The sequence below is a fragment of the Neopelma chrysocephalum genome, unplaced genomic scaffold (assembly GCF_003984885.1).
Source record: "Neopelma chrysocephalum unplaced genomic scaffold, ASM398488v2 Primary Assembly neopelma1_60, whole genome shotgun sequence".
Taxonomy (NCBI): domain Eukaryota; kingdom Metazoa; phylum Chordata; class Aves; order Passeriformes; family Pipridae; genus Neopelma; species Neopelma chrysocephalum.
Window position 1 is genome coordinate 10,740,294 of NW_020897715.1, and position 21,275 is coordinate 10,761,568.

Consider the following 21,275-nt stretch of genomic DNA (forward strand, 5'->3'; position numbering starts at 1 on the left):
AACCTGCTAGGGTAACAGTAGCTCCAAGGAATGGGAGAGGAGCTCAGACCAGAGGGTAGGTGAACAAAGAGATGTTCTGCTATGTTTTTCAGAAAACCAGCACAGCGAGGCAAATAAGCAGCGTTCCCCCAATGTTCCCCAAACCGAGATAATGATTAAATTGCTCAAGTTGCCCAGACTTCCTTGGTTCTGAGAGCCACTCAAGGTCCTACCATCACGGTTGAATTCATGGATGCACATAGACAAAAAGATACTCAATATTATTTTTGTGTCCCCTGGTGCCTGTATTGGTGCAATAAATTGGAATAATTCCACAGCTTCCCTTGCACATCATGTCAAGGCAGGTAAGAGAAATGACTAACACAGACATCATACTTCATCAAGACACTGTGAATAGATTTCTCCTTCACTCAAAGGCTTACCAAATGCCATTACCTTATTCCATAGGGAATGACCATGTAGCAACCAAGACCTAGTTTCATAACAGCATTCTAACTTGTCATGCTCTACCATTTAGCATTAAACTTGTCAAACGCCTTTGTTTGGTATGGAGCTTGTGAGAACTGTGACAAATCTCAGAGACAGTGTAATCAATAGAAAATTGGAATGTGCAGTGCATACAGCCAGGGATGCAGAAAAGGGAGATGGAAACAGAGAAGATGCATTATTAATTAAAAAATTACTTGCCTAAAAATGTCACTCACCTGCACACACCACTTCTGATAAGAGAGAGAATACAGACCATTAACCAAGGACTTGCAACTCATCTGCTATTAGCAAAATGTGACTATCTGCTGAGCAAGAATAGTCTATACATGAAAAGATTTGCATCAAGGAAACCTTAGTCTATTAAATATGCAGAAGAAAAAAAACCACCCACAACAATCAGGAACTCAGTTCTGTTTCATAGGAACATAACAGAAATCTAGCTCCTAGCTTGAATAAAAACTTGGAGCAGGATAGAAAAATGGTTCTTCAATTAGATATAAGAAGACCTCCTAAAGAACAAAAGAGAAGGTGAAGTATTTCTCTAAGTCCTTCCTTAATTTTGTTACAGATTCTAAAGTTTATATAGTCTTCTTACAGCATTGTGCTCAAAATTTATTTTTTTTTTCTTCCTTCACACCTACCCAACCTCATCACTCAACCTTCTCAACTCTCCTACCTCATGTTTGTCTCTCTTGTTCTTATTTCACTTACTCCTGTGCATCTCCTGTGCTGAAAAGGAAAGTTTTCTAACTAAAAAATACACATAAAAAAACCAAGAAACAAGCACATTTTTGTTTCAAACATTTATTTAAAAGTGTTTTAAAACAAGATGTTTAAAACATCTTAACTTATAATTTTATTTACCTTTGGATACACCATCTAATTTTAGTTTTGAAACAAATTCTTGAAGTTGATAACTTCCCAGAACAGTTAAAAAATGTAGTTATTTGTTTAAAGTAAATGACCACCTCAAACCAGAAATCTTTTGTTGAAGTCTGCACCGTTACTTGTAAGTATAAATTACTTTCTGTTGGGTGTTGAAAAAGATAATTAGATGCCAAAGAGAACTTTGAGGTCAGCCAGAGTCAGCTTAGTGAGGGCCTCTCCTTTGCCTGACAGAACCTGCTGGGCGAGACCTTTCTTCCTCGTCTGGAGTTGCAGGATCTTTTCTTCTACTGTTCCTTCACAGACAAACCTAAAAAAAACCAAAAAACAAACAAACAAAAAAACCCACCAAAAAACTCCCAACAAAACAAAGCCACATCATCTCAAATGCTAGGAATAAGTGTCAGCATTATTTATGGACTTTCCCAGCAAATTCCCAAAGACTTGTCTCAGAAATTAATAATTATTCTATTATGTGACTGACGCAATACACCTCTGAACAGAAACCAGCTGTCCTCATATCCAAATATTATAACCTTTCAAATATAAGCCTGATGCACTTAAGGCCTCAACTTCGGTCATCTGAAGCGGCAGGAATTCTGTGACAAAATCCTGAAATGACTGTTTCATAACTGATGGCATCTAATTACCAAAGTCATTGTACCCAAAGTAGCACTTTGGATTCCAGTGTCTTTAGTGCGCTGTGCATTTACAATAACTAAGTTAGCCTTTTAGGTCTTAGTTATAGATGCTTTTTTAAAAATCCACTTTGCCACTTAATAGAAGTGTTCTTTATGATGTTATTAGTGATACTAGAAAGGTCCAGGCTTAGGTGAAAAACCTCCACTGAATTAACAGAAATGGTTAGGTGCCTGAATTATTCTCAGGAATGAACAGGACATTCCCACTAAATCACAGGCTGAAAAACAAGAAATCCCTGCTAGCTGTCAGGGCAGCAACACGCAGGCAAGTGCCACATAAAAATGTTTTCATGTGTTCTATCTCAGTGCCCAAACCTCAATCCCACTGTCACTCCTTGTGTCTAGCTCTAAGTAAAGAAGCCAAGGCCTTGTCTCACTGATTAAAGCCAGACAGCACAAGGGCAGCAGCTGCCTCATTTACTGCTAAGTAAAATCCTGACCTGTGTATCACAACGTCCTTCTGCTGCCCCACTCGGTATATGCGGTCACATGCCTGGTCCTCCAGAGCAGGATTCCTGCAAGGTAAAAAAAAAAAAATTAAAAAAAAATAGATGCTTCTTTTTCCTGCCTGCAGTGCATCCTGTTTTCATCCTCTGTAGAGCTAAAACTGCTCCCAGGTTACCTGAGGTTTAGAGGCTTGCTGGCCAGTATTCACCCTGGCTGTATTTCCCTTGGCCTTGGGTAGAAGAATGCTACAACTCCACACAAAGCCAGCTGTATGGCTTAGACCACTGGTCCATGTAGCCCCATATTTCTGGCCAATAGTTAGTACTCAGAGAAAGCCCACAGCTGGTGAGGAAAGAGAGTGAAGCAGAAAGGCAAACCCCATTGAAAGAGGCCATCACTCAAGAATATTTGGATAAGAAATGGTTCCATTTGACAAAGTTATAGGGAATACTTTTTCGTGTAACTTCAATATTGCAGAATCATCTCCTTAAGGCTGCTACTCAGCAGCTGGTTTTACAATGAGGCACATTAGTTTGCTTTGTAAATTCCCATGAGCAACATTTAGTTTAAAAAACTGCAATTCTGACTTTGATGAGGGACAACAAATATTAGGAGCTCAAACACACTATTTTCATAATAATATATGTAAAACCCAAAGGTACTTTAGTTATGCCCAGTCACTGACTACGCTCAACACAATCTATTTGTTTCAAGACAAAATTGCCTGTAGGCACTACTGTACCACTTTCACTACTGCAGGAAATTAAGGCAGGGACTGCCAAGTCCCCACTAGCCTTTTGTGATACAGAGTTGCATACTTGCCTCTTTGGATTGCTGTTATACTCTATTTTCTTACCCCTACAGAACTGTATTTCATTGGATTGACTAATTAATAATAATAATAATGGCCCATCTTCGCGAACGAAGATTTGGGGAAAGGTCTTTTACCTTTCCAGCCTGCGCAATGGATTTTTTAGGTGAGACACAGCCTGCGCTGAACTGAGCCCACCCTTTAATCCTAAGGTTCATCTGCCGGGGCCAAGCGAGCTTGGACAATGGCAGTGAGGTCCTCAGGACGTAGGTTTGTTTAGAGTGTCCTTCTCATAGATGGATGGCCACACAGGGCTAACGACCTCCATCAGGCCAGGAGACCGGGATTTGAACCCGTGGTCACAGCAGTGAAAGTCCTGCACGCTAACCACTAGGCCACCAGGGGTCTCAGATTGACTAATTAGTGTCTTGGGTGAAAGCTATAGTAAAAACACTTTCCTACAACTAACACTAGCCCTTACACTGCCCTCCTTTCCCAGTTGTATCAAACATCATAATACATGTGGTGAGAAAGAAAAGCAACATGCCCAATATATACTCTCAGAGATGTAACTTTTGTTTCTTTTTACCAGTGCATGTCAAGGAGAAAGAGATGGTTTCCTCCAGTCAAGTTCAGGCCAACGCCTCCAGCCAGCAATGAGACCAACATTACCTTCAAAGGCCAAAAGAGAGTTAGAGAGCCCATTTCCAAAAAATGAATGCTTCATTTGAACACACTGAAGATTTAGACAACCTTTGAACTAGCTTTGGAGTTGGATGATTTTAGTACAGAAGGTGGACATTAAAAGGAGCTTTGTAGCAGCTCCTTCTGCCCCATTATAAGATGTACATTTGTTTTTACAGCTACCCCTTTCTGCTGTTCTTGGCATGTAGAGGTCCAAATGACAGTAGTGCCAGCAAATGGAATCACAAAGTCAGCTATCACAGCTGCTCATAGCAGCACTAGGGACTATCTCCCTGCCCTGATCGCATACCTGAGGCCCTTTAGGATTGCAATTGAACTCTTCTACCACATCCATTCTCTGTTTAGGATTGACAGAGCCATCCACTGTTGCATACTTCAGCCCCAGTCGCTGGAGGTGCACAGCCACAACTTTCAGCATACTCGTCCACTGTGAGACAACAACACTGAAAAGAGCAGGGAGCTTAGTACAAGGTCTGTGTGTACTGTAACAAGGTCTGTGTGTACTGTAACAGGTTGGTTATTGCCCTGTCTCACTCAGGAGGAGATAACACTTCAGTCACTCTTCCCAGCTGCAAACTGCAACCAAGCCCCTTCCCAATTCAGAAATAGATTCACCTCTAGGTGTAGTGGTAGAACCTGCTGTGGAAGGCTAATACCCAATAAACTTAAGGTAAATTAAGGCTGTAACTTTCAGCTCTATTTTTGGATTTTACATTTCCACCTACCAATCACAATTCCAAGTCACAATGCTGAGCTTTTTCTGCAGTACACAAAAATCAATTGCAACACCAACTTGGATTGATTGAAGCTTCTCACTCACCAAGTCGTGGACTAAAGAGTTTGTGAGGCAATAATTTGTTCAGTAGCTTCTTGGAAGGGAACAAAAGCAATGTTGGTGTTCCCATTCTTATGATGGGGATTAATTTTGGAAAAGACTCTGGAAAAAAGCTTTCTACATATGGTGCAATTCTGGAAATGCCCAACATGATTTCCACTCTCAACTGACCCCTAACATGACACAGGTGTTGCTGCTTCACAGCCACACACCTGTAAGAGCATTCTACACTTCTAACAAAAACAAGCAGAAAGCCCTGTATCACTGCAGTCTGGTGCACAGCAAAGACAGAGAGAACTTGCACAGTGAGAGTGCAGGACTTCAGCTGCACTACAGGCCCTCTGATCAATGCATTCCTTTATCTCAAACAGGTTCAGGTTTAACCTCTACTTTATTCCTCCACTTTTTTTGGGGTTGTGGCGTGGGTTGCAGAGCTGAGGACAAATATTTGTCAGCACAATGAAGTTATTTCCAATTCTGTTCTTGGAGGAGAGAGTCCTCCTGGGCCTCAAAGCCTGAGATTTCTCACACGTTCCCTTATGTTTACACTGACCTACATCTTAAATTCCCTTCTTTTGTCTTAGATTTTTTTTTCTCAAAATCTATGTTCAACTATTGCAGCACTGCCACCATTTTACCACACCAGGAGTTTTGTATTCCATTATTTAAAACTATTTCTGCTGTTGTCAAGTAACATGCTTCTCTCAATCACTATGACTAAAGAAGAGGACAAGCTCGCTAACCTTTTTTGAGGCTCTGAGTGACTCTGAATAGTTTTCAGTTCAGCCAAGAGGTAAGCTATCTGCAGGAAAAAAAACAGTTAGTCTGCTTGCTCATAATCCAGTTCATGACTGGCTACTCTTCATGAAAATAGAAAGTGATCAAAATAGCTTTTCAACTGGAACTTCTCCTGTGCTCAGACTTTGAAGAGATTTTAAGAGTCATTGGTAAGAACATTACCACCACAGAAAAGTGTGTCAAGAAATCAAATCATACAAACATGTCTTATGGATTCCAATCTTTCTGTGAAAAGCCAAGTTATTGCCATCTCTCCTCCTGCTGCCATCCAATTTTTTCTAGCTTTTCACAAGCACCATGGTCTCACATGCAAGCTTTTCTGAACTTCTGTGAAGCCAGTGTTCAAGATTTTCACTGACAGTTTTTCAGCAGTCAGATTCTCACAGCTTTACTAGAAGCACCCCTTAACACCTGAGAAGCTGGAGCTTTCCCAGAAGGAGTTCAGTGTGGCAAGATTCAAATTGTGTGAACAATTTCTATTGCATTTCTGTAGGCCTTGCTTGACATGACTTTAGAAGTTGTAAGCTGTAATGTTTATACTTATAGACTGTGTGAAAATATGTAATGTTTATACTTGTTAGCTGTGTGTCTAATTATAAGGTTTGAGAACATAGTATGTTTAGAGCAAGAAAGCCTTGAGATTTCAGAAAGCCTGCAGATTTCAGAAAGCCCCTAATTATGAAGGCCTCTACATGCCAAGTATGATGTCAGGCCGCGTGAACAGAACATCAGGTCCAATGAACTGGAGACATGAGACGCGTGTACAGACTGAGCTATCCAATCACCTTGTTGTAAGCATGTGCCCAAAACAAACTAAATTGTATAAAAGTTGACTTATTTAAATAATAAATGAAGCTTTTAGATTCTCAAATTGAGCGTCTCTTTCTTCTCGCGTCACGACAGTTCAGCAGGCTATCAATCTACACATCTGATTTCATCTCAATTGGCAACTTAGCCTGATCTTCAATTACCAAGCTGTGACAATTTATTAATAATTTAAAAGGCAAAGTGCTGAAATCCAAGCTTCTCAAGGAAGGTAAGAAAGCGACAACCAGAATACCTTTGAGCTCTCCCTGGTGATTTCAAAGATATCTGTTTTAAAAGCTGTGCCATTGAGGTAGACTGTTGATTGGGAATCAGGAGTCTGGAGCTCAGACAGTGTCAAAGCACCAAGTTGTTCCTCAATGGAGAGGGAAAGACCTTCACTATTCAAGTTAACTTGATCCAGAGCCTGTGGGAAAGAAAGCAATATAATAAGGGATCACAGTCAAGGCTGAGATCAAATTCAGTACTGATCCACAGTCTGCACAATGTCTGCTGAATACAGTGGGTTTGAAGGATGCTGTGCAATATGAAGATAAAACAATTGAGGAACACTAGTGGGTCAGACCAACAGTCCCTCTGGGCCCTTCTTTAAGAAGGGGCAGTGTAAGGAAAGCATGTGAGCTTCGCCATTTTCTGTGGTCCAGTCTCCTCAGACTCCCTCTCCCATAGCATTTAACAACTGCAGGATGAAAGATATTAGAAGATAAATTTCTGCCTGTTCCCTTAATAGCTGAATTTATTCTACAGCTGCTTTATATGACAGGGCAAGAACTTTTGAAAGATTAATCTACTTCATGCAAGGCAACTTCAATCAAAGCACTTACAGAGCTCTCCAAAACACAAGCCCTTAAAACAGGCTACACTTGTGCACTTTTCAAGGCTAGGTTAAGACAAACACTTCTTTCACATTTAAAATTCTGTTTGGTTGGGTTTTTAAAATCTAAATAAAGTATTTCCAGAGACACAGCTGCCCATATAAGTCATGTTAAGAGATGCAAGGGTGTTACAGTCTGTTCACTTACAGAAACACTCAAAAATCTCCACAAAAGACCTCACAATACAATACAATGCAATGTAATTACCAGTTTCAGTAAGGAGAGATGGCAGCAGCACTGACGGAGCCTCAAGAGCATGGATAAGACATGGACAGTGCTTGAGACCTGGGAAGCACTTTGTGAGCCTGCTAAAAATTCCTTTTGACTGACTCCAAACTCTTGTGCAACTGCAGAGGAAGGGAAGACAAAACATAAAGAGCTCTTGGAGTCATTTCCAAGCATTGCCCAGCCACCTCCAGGAAGAGATTCGTCAATAAGAGACAAGAATCAACAGGCAAGCAAATACCTGATTAAACATAGGAACTCATCAACCCCCACTTAAAAAAAAAGGAAAAAGACAAAAAGACAAGTCAGAATACCTTATAACACTGACATCTATTGTCTGAGCAGTGAGACCTTTACTTCAGAAAGAAATTTCAGACCCAAAGAGGTTAGGAGATTTTCCAAGAGCCACAACAGCAAGAACATACTTTTGGAATACCATGGTAGGCTTCTCTGTAACATCAGGGGATCATTAGCTAAAGAATTTCTAAGTCCTGACCCCATGTGGCCAGGTCTGTTCCCCCTTGTTAACTGGGCACTTAAAGAGCCACTTTGTAAATGTTTTCAGAGGAGGGTATGCTCAAACCTTTCTCAAATGGGTTACCACCAGCATACTCTCTGTCTTCATTTTTCTGCTCTTGTCTCTTTAGGTAGGATTGCAGTGTTGACCTGCAAAAACAAGACAAAGACACTGGAATGTACAGCAGGAAAAAAGGCAAGAAGGCCCTGAGCTTAACAAGCAAGCTGATGATGCTTTAAAAGGAAGGTTTCATTAATCATCATAAAATGTCACAAAAAAACGCCAATTTTGTTTAACTTGAGTACGATCACAACCAAGATCCATTTTGGAAATCACAAAAAACACCAAGTCTGCTTATTGGAATACCTTGAGTATAAGGACACCTTTAAATGTATATTTAAAAGGAATGAAAACTATTTACATTGACACCATTAAAAGAGACCCTGGGAGAACATCAAGTGATGCTGGCTTGCATTATAGCCATCTGGAGAGGCCAGCATAATTTCTGATTGCACAAGTTATCACAGAGGAAAGATAACAATTCTCTCCTTTACAGGTGCTGGCACATCATCATTTGAGAACTACTGTTGCAATTTCAAGTCTTTGGCGCCTTGAAATCAATGAGATTAAGTGTAAGTCTAGAACACAAAGCTCATACAAGGCATGAACTTCTGGGAGAAAAGAAATTAATCAGTTTTGTCTACTACCAGTACAAGCAATGTATTTTCAAACATACTTAACAGATAAGTCAGAAAGGGAAAAAATTAACAGGAGTTTGTCCAATAACTCTTTTCATCTAAAATTAATTTCTTTTTTTGATTTTCACACCAGTAAGAAACAAAACCACAAAATACAGTATCTCTACCCACATTCATACCTGGATCTTGCAAAGAGCACATTGTACACAGACTGCTCCTCTGCTGAAAGTTTTAACTGATGCAACTGTGTGCTACGCTGGGGCAGAGACACCTGAGGTACAAATTCACATGATCAGATGAATATAGGGGAAAAATCTTACAGAGCATCACAAATATCAGCAATCAAAGATCTAACACACTATTTTAAGTCTCTGAATACAGCTGTTTATTCTTTAAAGCTATGTGTATTAATGCAACTATGACACAACATAGATACTCACAGAACTCCAAGAAGCCTCATTAACACTCAAGATAAAAACTTTTATTCCAACTCATCTGAGAACAAGAGGCATGAGCTACTCAACATGAACTGCTCTGTAATGACCACGGAGGGATTAATTTTTTGCATTGTAAGAGTAGCTTCTTATTTCCCCATTCAGAATCAGAAAGTACTCCAAAACTACACCTTTTAAAGGCTTACAGACAGATCAGTGACCTCAGTTTAATAGACTATTTGTAAAGAGTTATGCAGAAAGCCAATGCTCCAGCACACACCAGGTCCATTTGACAGCAGCTTTTATTCTCAGAGATCTAGTTCAGCAACCTAGGCTAACTTTCCACTTAAGTGGCCATCTACTTGCAATTACTTTGGCGTGTTCTTGTCTGCGTGAGATTTATAACAAAGGTTTAATTATTGTGTATATTTCTGCTTTCTGGATAAGCACCTGGAAAAGCATCCCACAGGCATTTGCTTCTCTTGCTCAAGAGACTGCAGTAGACAGGAAAACCCATCCATTAACAAATTTATGTATGTAAATAAGCAGACATGAGTGCCTGCTACAAGGACAACCATGGAATGATGGTATAGTTGTGCAGGGTGAAGTTCTTACCAAGGGCTTGCCAGTTGAATCCAGCTGGTTCTTAGTTCTCTGCAGTAAGAGGCTCCTAGTTAAGAGGCTTAGCCTCTCTGCTCCCTTCTTTGTGTTGTTGTCTACCTGGTACTTCCACACTTTGTATTCATCAAAAGGAGAGCAACGTAGAAACCTACAACAGGAAGGAAGGAAACTTCATGCTAAGGGAAGAAGAGTTCTTCAGTTGCTCTTGAGTGACCAGAACCAAATTCCTTGCTATCCAAAACAAACCATTTCCAAATGCTGTAACTGCATTACCAAGCAGCAGTAAAACACTTCCAGTCTAATGGTGGCGAAAACTTGTTTGCCGAAGTCTTATCATAAGCACCTCCTTCTGATGCTGTACCCATCACTTCCTCTCAGCCCATTACGTCTCCAAGCATCACCAGCAAATGAAGGACATCAAGGTGCAGAGGCGCTTGCCAAAGAGCATATTCATTTGTTATTTCAAAATACCAGGCTTCTTACTTGAAAATTAATTTCAATTATCCAAAATTAAATTCAAATGCAAGTTCTCTGTGCTTGACCAACACCATTTGTAATCTTCCCCCTCTCAGCAAAGAAAAGCATCTGTTTATCATTTATTCAGAGAAGCCAAAGTTTTCACCCTTTCCTTCAATGCTCTTATAGCGCAATACTCTAAGAAGATCCTCCCAGGCTGCTCTGGTAGCAACAAGGAGAAACTCACAAAACTTCTGTTCATTACAATTGGTTGTGTGAATATTCATCCTGGAGACATAGATCTGAGGTAATTTCCCCCTTGTCCTCCCTGGAAGGAGAAAAGCTACACAAAAGCACAAAACCAACAGCAGACACATGGTCAACTTTGTGCCTCAGCCACAACCTTTGCACGTGCCTGAAACGTTACTATAACCAGTCTCACTACTCCACACATCTCAGAAACATCTCAAACTAAGAAACAACTTCAGCATTTTATCAGAGAAGAATTACTAGGATCGGCTCCCTGTCCACATGGTCACGTGCAGCCAGCTCACCTCAGGAGGGAGTACATGTCCAGCAAGTTGTTCTGTATCGGCGTCCCGGTGACGGCCCACCTGGCACTGGCTCTCAGCTTGCACACAGCTATGGAGGTTTGAGCCCTTGGGTTTTTAATATTGTGAGCTTCATCCAGTATAAGTCGAGCCCAAGCTACCCTGAGCAAGGGGGAACAGGGAGATGACCCACTCTGAAAGAAAAAGCAGTAACCTTGCTAGGCTGTCCAAAGAGCCACAAGCAAACATATTTTTCCAGCAAGAAGCCTTCTCCTGATGTTAGTCAGCAGCAATTTGTGTTCTGTCAGGTAAGAAATGGTGTCCAAAAATTATCTCTTTAAAGCTTCCACAATGGTTTATAAGCTGAAGACTATAACATATTTGCCTGTTTCTAATAAAAAAATTCTAATATTTTGCTGTTTTTCTTGCTTTTTACATCACTTCTTGCTTCCACAGAGGTATTTTATATCAGTTTTTCTAGGCTGAGACCAAGGACCACACATAATTATTCTGATCTCTCAACAGTTTTACAGATGCCCCCTAGAAGTTTCAGGAAATTCAAAGTCCAGTTTTCTTTGAGGAGCTACATCTAGATCTGTACACAGAGGTATGAGACAGCAATATCCACATTAGCAAGGGGATTCCTCTATGCTGTATAGTAATTTCAGTTAGCATTCAGAAAGCACTAAATTATTTTCACAGCCTAGCAAACACGCTGCTGTTTCTTCAAGGCAGCACATCAGCTGCCTCAGTCTCAGTTCAGACTGACCCAGAACCTGAGCACAATAGATTTCTGGTAGATTAAAGTGACATCAAGCAACAAAGAACATCAAATGGGAGTTTCTAGTGCTCCTTCACCTCAAAAGGAAGAGTACAAGATTCATCACTACATTCTAAAATTGCTTTTTAAAACATTTTCACTATATTCAATGTAGCATACTCTATAATTCTACAGAACAGATTCATTGTGAGTATCAGTCAACATTGTCTTTCTGCACTTCACAGCACTTTCATCACTTTATTTTTATTGTGCAAACTCAACAGGGGCTTATGGAAAAAGAAAAATTCAAGCTGCTGCTCACTGTAGCATATAATAGGTGCTACTTGAAGCAATAATGGCTTTGCAACACCTCAGAACAAAACCTTAAGGCATTTCCCTATCAACAGTTTAGCTTCTCACCCCCACATCATGGTCCTCAGCAGGGACTTCTCCCTCCTCCTTGCTTGTGGGGACCTCCTTGGAGAGAAGGCTGTAGGTTGTGACAACAACATCATATCCAGAAAGCCTTGAGAAAGGGAAAGTAGTAATCAGGAGCAAGAACAAATGAGGAATTCCTTTTGCAAGACAGATAAAATGCATGCTGAAGGATACGTTTAAGAACAACACAGTTCTACAGGAGATGAAATGCTGAGTTTACAAAAAACTGAGCTTCCTAGCAGTCAAATAGGAAGGACGCATTGTCCCCATTTTATAGTTACTGAAAATAGACACAGCAAGCTCAAGACGACAGTAAAAACCAGTGGTACAGAATGCACACCACATGGGACGAATCCTGCTTAGAAATACTGCACCTAGAAATTGCTCAGCATGAAGAGTGTAGAAAATTTTCTGATCTATGCATAGAGCTGATTAAAAAAACCACAACAACCACAAAACACAAGCATAGGAGAAACTGCCACTGATGATCTCTGCAAGCAAGAGATGTTTTAGAGAGTATACACCCTCTTTTCCTATCAGAAGCAACAATAGCCTCCACCAGAACCACTCAGTATGGGTACAGGCCATAAATGTTTTGCTATATACATCAGCCTGACCTTGAAGATCCTCCACATTTCCACACTTCACATTCTTTCATCATTCTATAGCCACTGAATTTCAACTTTGATAAACACAATCTCTTGCTACATAGTATTTTACCTTTCTTGGTCATAGTTATGGTTTAGCACTTACACCTCTGCATGTTTATCTCTGTTTGGCCCATGGTACAAATAGACTCTCAGTTTGCCAAAGGCCACACGTTTGTCAATCTCTTTCTTCCAGTGATGGATCAAGGATGCAGGACATATGATTAAAGTGCCATGGGAAGGGATAACAGTGGAATCTGAAAGGAAATATTGCAGACAGGTTTCAATGTCTTCACATCAGACTAGAACAAAGACAGAAGTTTTGGAAATTCATAACAATTAAGAAGACTGGTCCACTTTTCCTGCGAGCACAGTTTGTGGACATCTCTACGTCACACTCTTGAGGACTGTTAGTTCTGTGTGGGAAAAAAAATCTACTTAAACACTAATGCGTCACTTCCTGTCTGCTCAGTTATGCTATATACCTGTGCACTTCCTCTGGATAAGCCTGAAAGGTTAGAACACAGGAACTAACTCTAATACCTACTGAAAACACAGTATCAAGTAAATTCTTCTTTCCTATTCTAGAAGACTGAAATGTTACCATTTTGAACCACACGGGAAGAACACATCCACACAGTCAGTAAACTTGGCAATACAGGAAAAAGTAGTCCAGCCAGTCTCATGAGGATGTAGACAGTAACAGGTTATGGACACAGAAACAACATTCTTTTAAAAGTCTAACATCCCTAATGTCTATGGATAAGATAAAAGTAATCATGGGGGTGAGGGGGAAAAAAAAAAGGTCAGTCACAGGGAGGTGAGTAGTGACTATTTTAAGTCCTTATGAAAACTATGCATGTGTTTGCTTATGCTTAAAAAACTATGAAACTTTTTTCACAACAGCATATGCGGCTTTAATTGTTTCAGGAAAATAGTCAATAAAAAATAAATCCCCAAACAATATAAAGTAATGAATATAAAATATTCATTATAAATTACAATATTATGAATTCATTTCTATTATTAAATATAAAATCTGTACCATTTTTTGATAGCCATATGTCTAAAGTCTCCTTTCTTTTCTCTGACTTCAGCTGTTTCTGGGCCAGAATGAGAGCAATCATCGTTAGAGTCTTCCCCAAGCCCATGTCATCCGCTGGAAAGAGACACACAGAAGTTGTGATGGGCTGCAGAAATGAGCCCCCTTAACTCAGATCTACACTGAGGTAAATACTACAACAGAAATTGCCCTGGGGAACACAGAAAATAAAAAACACACGTATGAAAATTTCAGGGTATGATTTTGTAATTGTTAACAGCTGTAATTGGTAATAGGGTAGCCTATACCAAATAGCCCTTTCAACATTCCTACAAAATTGGCCTCTAAGGAAGTTACATGCCAAACTGCTGCTGCCATAAATCTGCCCCCCAAATCCACTTTCCTGTTCTGTTGCTTACCCAGAATTCCTCCACGCGGCCTCTGACTCTCTCTCCAGAGTAGCCAGGCGAGTGCCTGTTTTTGGTGCAGCAGCAGTGGAATCTGAGAGGGCAAGACAGAGGATTTGAAGCAAACACCTTGCAAAATTCAGACTCTTCTGCTTCCTGTACCAATCATCCTGTTGAACTGTTCTACTACCATCTTACTAAAAGGAGTTTACATACTTGTTCTTTTTCCACGTGGACTGGGATACCCAAGGTAAGCAACTCCTGCAGACAGGAGGTCAGCAGTACCATTGATGAGTCTTCCTAATGCTTCATGGACAAACCAAACCACTGCCTCACAGTGCTCTGAGAGAGCAGGTGAAAAATCCACCCAAGACTACCTTGCTCACAACAGGTATCACTGTCAAGGAAAGGCATTGAGAACACCTCCCCTTTTCCCACCAAGTCTAAGATCCCTACAGACTCTTAAAACAGGAAGAGGAATTACATACTACCATCACAAAAAACTAAATGGCCTTCCCCACCACTTAAGAGGTCCCAAGATGATGTGACAAGTGACACAACATATATGCATCAACACATCATCTTGTAGAGGCACGTGCCTTCCAATACCTTGCATATAGCCTCAAATACAGGTTCTGCATCACCTGACAGACAAGGAGTTGCTCTTCAGATCAGAACATCTGTGGCATTGAACAAAGTCAATCACCTGCAACACTTTTTTGAAAGACTATTTCTTATAACTCACCAGCAAAAAAGAACAATAAGGTTCTCAGCCTGTTCCTCACACCTCTGTTCTGCCAGTCACGTACAAACAGAAGGTTGTGGGTTGGTTGCTTTGTCTGACACCCCGCTACTTCATTCAAGCACTAAGTGTTCTGAAGGCACCACAGCAAGAGGGCAGAACACCAGTACTGGCAATATAAAGCAACACCCATGGATGGAATGTAATTAGAATGTCTCCTTCCAGCATGATGAAGACTGCAAAGTACGTCAAAGTGGAAAGGAAGGGATGCTCTAGGGTATCACTCAGAGGTTGTGCTTCATTCATCAGCATGACAGCCTCCATCCTTGCCAACCCACCTTCAATCCAGAGGGATCTTCAGCTACTGTCTGCTCTGTTGGACAGGATTCTAGAGATTTGTGAAGCTGATTAATAGCCTCACATATGGCACTGTGTACAGCCCTGATTCGGTCTTCTGTCATTCTTCCCCCATATAGATTCTGCATACCGAAGCTCACTGCAAAGACACAGGATTAAGCATAAGATGTGTTTACAAAGATAACTTTCCGAAGCAGATCTTTCACCTCAGAGACTGACCTCAGCAGCTACAGATGCCTGCGGGGTGATATTCAGCTCACAGTAACAAAAAAGGTTTAGTACTCTCACATATATCCACAGATTGTAGAATTATTTCAGAAGTAGTACTTAACAGTGTTCTCTTTAATGAAAAAATGTTTCTATACTTACTTCCAAAACTTTGGCCACAATATTCACTGGAACCCAAAGTAACAGCAGCAGAGGGGTGACTGTGTGAGCCTGAAGAGGCCTTTGCTGTAGGATCCTGGAGCGGGAGTGGTGTTATCAACTTTGTACCACCTGGCCTGTCACACGGGTTAGGCAAAGATTCTTCACGGCAGCTGCCGCTTGTGCTATCCTGCCCTTAAGGAAAAAGGAATCACAGTCTATAAAGGTTTCACAGTGAAGCTCAGAACCTCGTACTAGAGCCCAGAGAAGAGCCTTAATTTTGCTCAATAGTCTGCTTGCAAAATATTAAGTGGTCACAGCAATTTAATAGCAGGTCACCACATCACCTGAGCCACTACAAACACTAATGTGTGTCCTCTTAGCCTGCTCCTACGTGACAGGCAATAAGCTCAGCTCCAGCCTCTATATATGGTTTTATAGCAACACAGTGAACTCTGCAACTGTGATCAGATTAGTGCCAACACAACGTCAGTTTTGCACACTGTTCCCAGAAGATTTATTAATTTTGAAGACATCTTTCTTGTCAATATTTTGAACACAAAAATTACGAGAACATCCAAGAACGAATGGGCAAGAACTCATGAGCTTCTCTTCCTTCACAGAAAGGTCTGTCTTGCTTAAAACCAGATATGGAATAAGGCACTCTGGCTGCTTTGTTGTATTGTAGCTTGTGAGCTCCTGCTTCCTTGCTAGAGATTTTCAGTTTCCAGAGCTGTCAAACTGGATCTTTTCATCAACACAATCGATACTATGATCACAAAGTAACTCTTCTGTTGAGGGGATTGTAGAGGTAACTCAGCAAAATGCTTCTCTCTTGCACAGGCAATTAATACCAGTTAGTAGAATTGGGATATCACTTTATAGGAATGGCAAACTGGAAGCTGCTTATTTTGTATCTGGTAACTGAAAAGTCCAGACACAACGACATGCATAAACAGCATGGTTCTATACTGCAACAGAGGAAGTTAACACTTCACTCACACAGTCTCGTAGAGACACCTGTCTCAATCATGTAGCCAAAGCTGGAAGGAAAACTAGCCCTGGAACCTAATTCTGGGAGGAAACTCCCTTGGGAAGCCACCGCACTTCAGAGAAAACATCACAGTTGTTCCATTCATCTGCTCCCAAACTCATACTTTACAATTAACACTTTTCATCTTCAGTGAATCTCAATAGACAAACTTTATACAGACCACATGTCATATATAAGTTTATACTATATTTCCTCAGTATTAACAACTGTTGTAACACAAGCTGTTTTGTACAACCTGTTTTGAAACAAGCTGTTTCTGGAGCAAAAAAATTTTAGCCCTACCTTTTTCATTAGTATCTGCTGTTGAAATGTTAAGAGCACTGAGTGCAGCTTCCAAATCCTGCACTTGCTTTAATAACCTTTCTCCTTTATCTGGCAGCAGCTGAATGTTCACTCTAGCCAATGTACTCTGCAAAACAAGAAAGAAACCAAAACCTGAATATGGTTAACAAGCTCTCTGCCAACACAGAACAATCACATCAGAAGTTTAAAAACACTAATCTTATGCCATATTAACTTGTATTTTGATACTGTTCTGCAATCTCCAAAAGCTTTCAAGTGCCATTCAATGCAATTAAGTAGTCTTTTAGCAGAAAATAAACTAACCCTTAATGTTGTTTAGAAAAGATGGAAGGACACAGGGAATCCCCATTTTTATGAAACAGGTATTCAAGAAACTTGGACAATCTTAACATCTCTCAAAGCACCCAACGTTAAACCTACTTGCATGTTTCTTTCTACACTAGCACAATCAACTGTTCTGACTTTATTTTGAGGCTCTGTTCTGAAGTCTAGGCAAACAAGGGGGTAATAAAAACTATAGAACATAGTTACTGCCAACTATTAAAAAAACCCAAACAGACAGGTTATTTCATCTTAATGTGAGTTTTTGTAGTTAGATCACTCTTACTGCACAAGGCCAAGAGAGACCAACAGAAACAGCCAGGTTACTTAAAAAAGTGAAGTGGCTGTGCACTAATCCACCTTATGCAAATTACTTTTGGGTAAAAGACAGGCACAACCTCAGGCAGGTCAAAACTGAGCATTCTCAAATACAGAAAGTTGTATTACCTTAGGGGTAATTGTCTTCTATCTGCTTAATACAACTAGTCTGTGCATAGGCTGAATTCCCTCCCTTGCCCCATCTTCCTAAATCACATTTTGAGTTTCTGCTGTGAGGTGATACCATCTTCTGATGCCTGTCATGAGTAAGGGAAGTCACCCTGAACCCAGAATAATAAAACCCCCAAATAAATAGGTACAAAAAATGACCTTTTTCTGCTTCAGCTGGACTACAAGATGGTTATGAAGTTCTTTACGGTCTTGGGGTCTTTCCATGTGATGTGATGCTGCTGCTCCTGGCAAAGATGTCCCCAGCACAGTCTTTCCTGAAGGAATCTCCACTGTTTTCTCAGGTTTACTTTTACCTGATGAGGAGTAAACAAATAGTACTTCATCACTGTCACTGCCAGAGGCTTCACGAGCAGGCTGTGGCAGCCCTGGCCTGATTTGTGCCTTGGGCAGCGCTGCCTCCGCTCCTCCTGCCAGGGCAGCACACTGGGATGGTGGCACTGCTGGAGAAATAGCATCTTCTTTAGCCATCGGTTTAATTTCTCCATTTTTCTGACCAGTGCAACCTTTCTCTCTTATTTCTTTATCCCTATAGATTTTTAAGCTTTTTTCTTCAAGTTGCTCCTCCTCTGGTGTCTTGGTACTTGTATTTTGCTTTTCAAGACTTCGTGGAAAGAGTTTTGATCTTGCGCCTGGCTCTTTGTCCGCACATTCAGAAGACTTCTTGGGTTCCCTGCCACTGCCACCATATTTCTCTTCCTCCCAAAGACTATTTTTCCCTTTCCTGGTCTCAGAAAGGCCAAGTTTAGATTCAGACATTGTAGTTTCCTGAAGTTCAGGATCACTTGTACTCCCTGTGGACGGTTTCGTTTTAGTTTTCAGCACTTCTAGAGGTTGTACCTCTATGGAGGAATCAGAAGTTGATTTCTTTTCTTTATGTGACACCAGCACACTCTCCTTCTCTGCTTTTACTCCTTTTGCTTTACTTTCCTCCCTGTTTCCTTGGTTCATTTGTTTCCAGACTGATGGTGCACAATTCTTGTCCAGCACTTTGAATGGATTTCTGTGGCTGGTGGGATTGGAGAGGGCTCCTGTGTTGGGCTGGGATTCTAAAGCTTTTGACACTTTGGTAGCTTTTGGATCCTGCAACACATACAAGTGAGTAAATGCTGACATACAACTTATTAAAGCCTCTTAACTATACACAGAACCTGACCATCTCAAGCAAGCCTTCATCCTCTACAAAGATCATCTTTCCTATCATTTTAATAGAATCAGGACTTCACACAATTTAGGAGAAAGAGAAGTCTCATCTAGAGGACAGAAGGCTGATAAACTTATCAGCTAGAAAATATAAAATCTCCCATTAAATAGTCTCAGAGGCGATGACTGGATAAGGAATGAAAAGTCATGTTGGAATAAGGTGATACTACAATACAAACAAAACACTCATACCTGCCATGGGACGCTTCCACACCATTTCTTCCCATTCAGCTTACTCTTAAGGCATCGGTAAAACAACCTACCAAAGATTAAACAAGATTTGAACCATAGGAACTAGTAAAGAAGCTCTAAGCATTCTTTAAAAAGTACTTCACACAAAAAACAACCCAGAAAAGTTCTCTTAATCTGTACTTTACCTTCAGACTTTTGCATAACAAAAGACCAGGAACATTGGCAGCAAAGCTTTTTACAAAAAGCACTGTTCTCTGAATAACGATTCCTAGGGGGTTGGGCTTATTTTGTTGCGGTTTTTTTGATTTTAGTAATAAAAATGTAACTGCTCAGGCAATAGTATTATCTACACTCAGAGCATCAGAAGAATCCTATGATTTCAAGGTGTAAGGAAACAGCTCTTCTTTTAGTTACACTGCACAGGCTACCTCATATTAAAGCAACTATGGAAAAGAAAAACTTCGGATGTGATTTCTTTTTTTAACTGGCAGCCAACCAGGAGTGCTGCAAGAACTTTATCAGAATTAAAATTGGTGAATTTGATGCAACCATCACGAGTTCTGGATGAACCTAACCACAGAGCCAACTCTGTTAAAAACAAACATTTTCTGATGACTCGGGTTTTTATCATTGGATATAACTTCTAATAACAGTGGCAAACATGCTAAGTGAAGACCTCCAAGCTGGATGAGTCTTTTCAATTCCAGAAGGAAAGTACAAGTCAGCTGCCATCAAACAATTCCAAATGTTCCAACCTGCACAACAAACCCTCCTTTCCACTTTGAAAGACTGGCAGTTCAAGTCTTTCACTTGTTCACAAATAATGAAGAAAGTGAACAGCCTCCTGTTCTTAACAAAAAAGATCTCTGTTTTTAAGAGGTAGCATCCTAAGTCTTCAAATACGGCATAAAAATGAGATGCTCTAAGAACAGCCCTCTTTCCCCCACAGGACACAGGTACAGCTTATGTGGATGTTGAAGCCTCATTACAGAAAAACTACTAAATCACAGAATTCAAGTTTTCTTACCTGTAACTAATAAACTAAAGGACCATTAGTCAGAAGCAGTTTAAGAAAATTATTTTAGGCACTGAACATAAGATAAAGATAGAAGAAGGAACGTAGGTTTCACCTGTTTTAAGGCAGACATCCAGCTTTTAAAAAATTTGAGGAACTTACTCGTATTCATCTCTGCCCTGCCGCTGGACCAGGACCTGCAGCTCCACCATGCATCCCTCATGGATCAAGCAATGAGAAGCAGGGACACTGAAAGGCGGAAAGGACAAGCGGAAGAATACAGACAAGAAGGGGAACAGCCACGGCAAAACAAAAGTGTCACGTGGGACAAAACAAAGACTACGTGAGTCAGACAGCGCTGACATAGCACTGAGCTTCTCTGAGGGCAGCCGCCTGTGTCCCGTGCCCCTTGTCCCACCGCCCCATGCACTTACGGCGCCGGCAGGACATAGCCGCACTCCGCGGGGCCCCGCGTCCCGCACACGTAGAAGCTCTTCCCCTTGTTGGGGCCATCGCGGACGCCCGTCTTCAGGAAGCAGAGGGACCCTGCGGGGAGGGGGAAGCGCGGAACTAGTCAGACCGAGACCGAGACCGGGACCGGGACCGGGACCGGGACCGGGACCGGGACCCCCCTCACACACAACACCCCCCGCACACCCCCCGGGCCGCCCCTCACCATGCTCCGCGCACGGCACGGCCTCCATGGTCGCTCGGCACCGCCGCATCCGCGCTTCGAAACAGCCAATCCCCCTCCGCGTCCGCACACCGACCAATCAGCGCGGGGCAAGGGACGTGGTGCGCAGCCAATCGTCGCTGCGCTGTGTTCCCTGTGCCCCGCCCACCTCCGCGCCCCCATGGGCGGGGAGAGGAGGGTGGAGCCGAAGGGAAGGGGGCGAGGCCATGGGGAGGGGGCGTGGCCAACGAGATGCGGGAAAGGCTCGGGCACCGCCCCGGGATCGGGATCACATCCAGTACCGCCGCCCTCCCAAAACCTGCCCGGGCTCAGAGAGCCCTGCTCGACCCAGAATGCCTCCCCGTCCTGTGAAAA

The 21,275-nt window shown here is 41.5% G+C and overlaps 1 protein-coding gene across 1 annotated transcript; it reads right to left on the bottom strand.

Annotated features, from left to right (window-relative positions):
• Nucleotides 1-1,326: 1,326 nt before the first annotated feature.
• On the bottom strand, nt 1,327-20,967 carry TTF2 (transcription termination factor 2). The gene is made up of 23 exons (XM_027681188.1): nt 20,904-20,967; nt 20,662-20,773; nt 20,390-20,476; nt 19,213-19,279; nt 17,959-18,900; nt 16,969-17,095; nt 15,636-15,827; nt 15,248-15,405; nt 14,180-14,261; nt 13,764-13,877; nt 12,825-12,975; nt 12,054-12,159; nt 10,877-11,067; nt 9,861-10,014; nt 8,991-9,082; nt 8,180-8,262; nt 7,579-7,718; nt 6,732-6,902; nt 5,617-5,675; nt 4,328-4,481; nt 3,923-4,005; nt 2,516-2,590; nt 1,327-1,684 (listed from the first exon to the last, which is right to left on the bottom strand). Exons 1-23 carry the CDS (start codon nt 20,950-20,952, stop codon nt 1,540-1,542), a joined length of 3,534 nt encoding a protein of 1,177 aa, XP_027536989.1. The 5' UTR covers nt 20,953-20,967; the 3' UTR covers nt 1,327-1,539.
• Between the last annotated feature and the right edge of the window lie 308 nt (nt 20,968-21,275).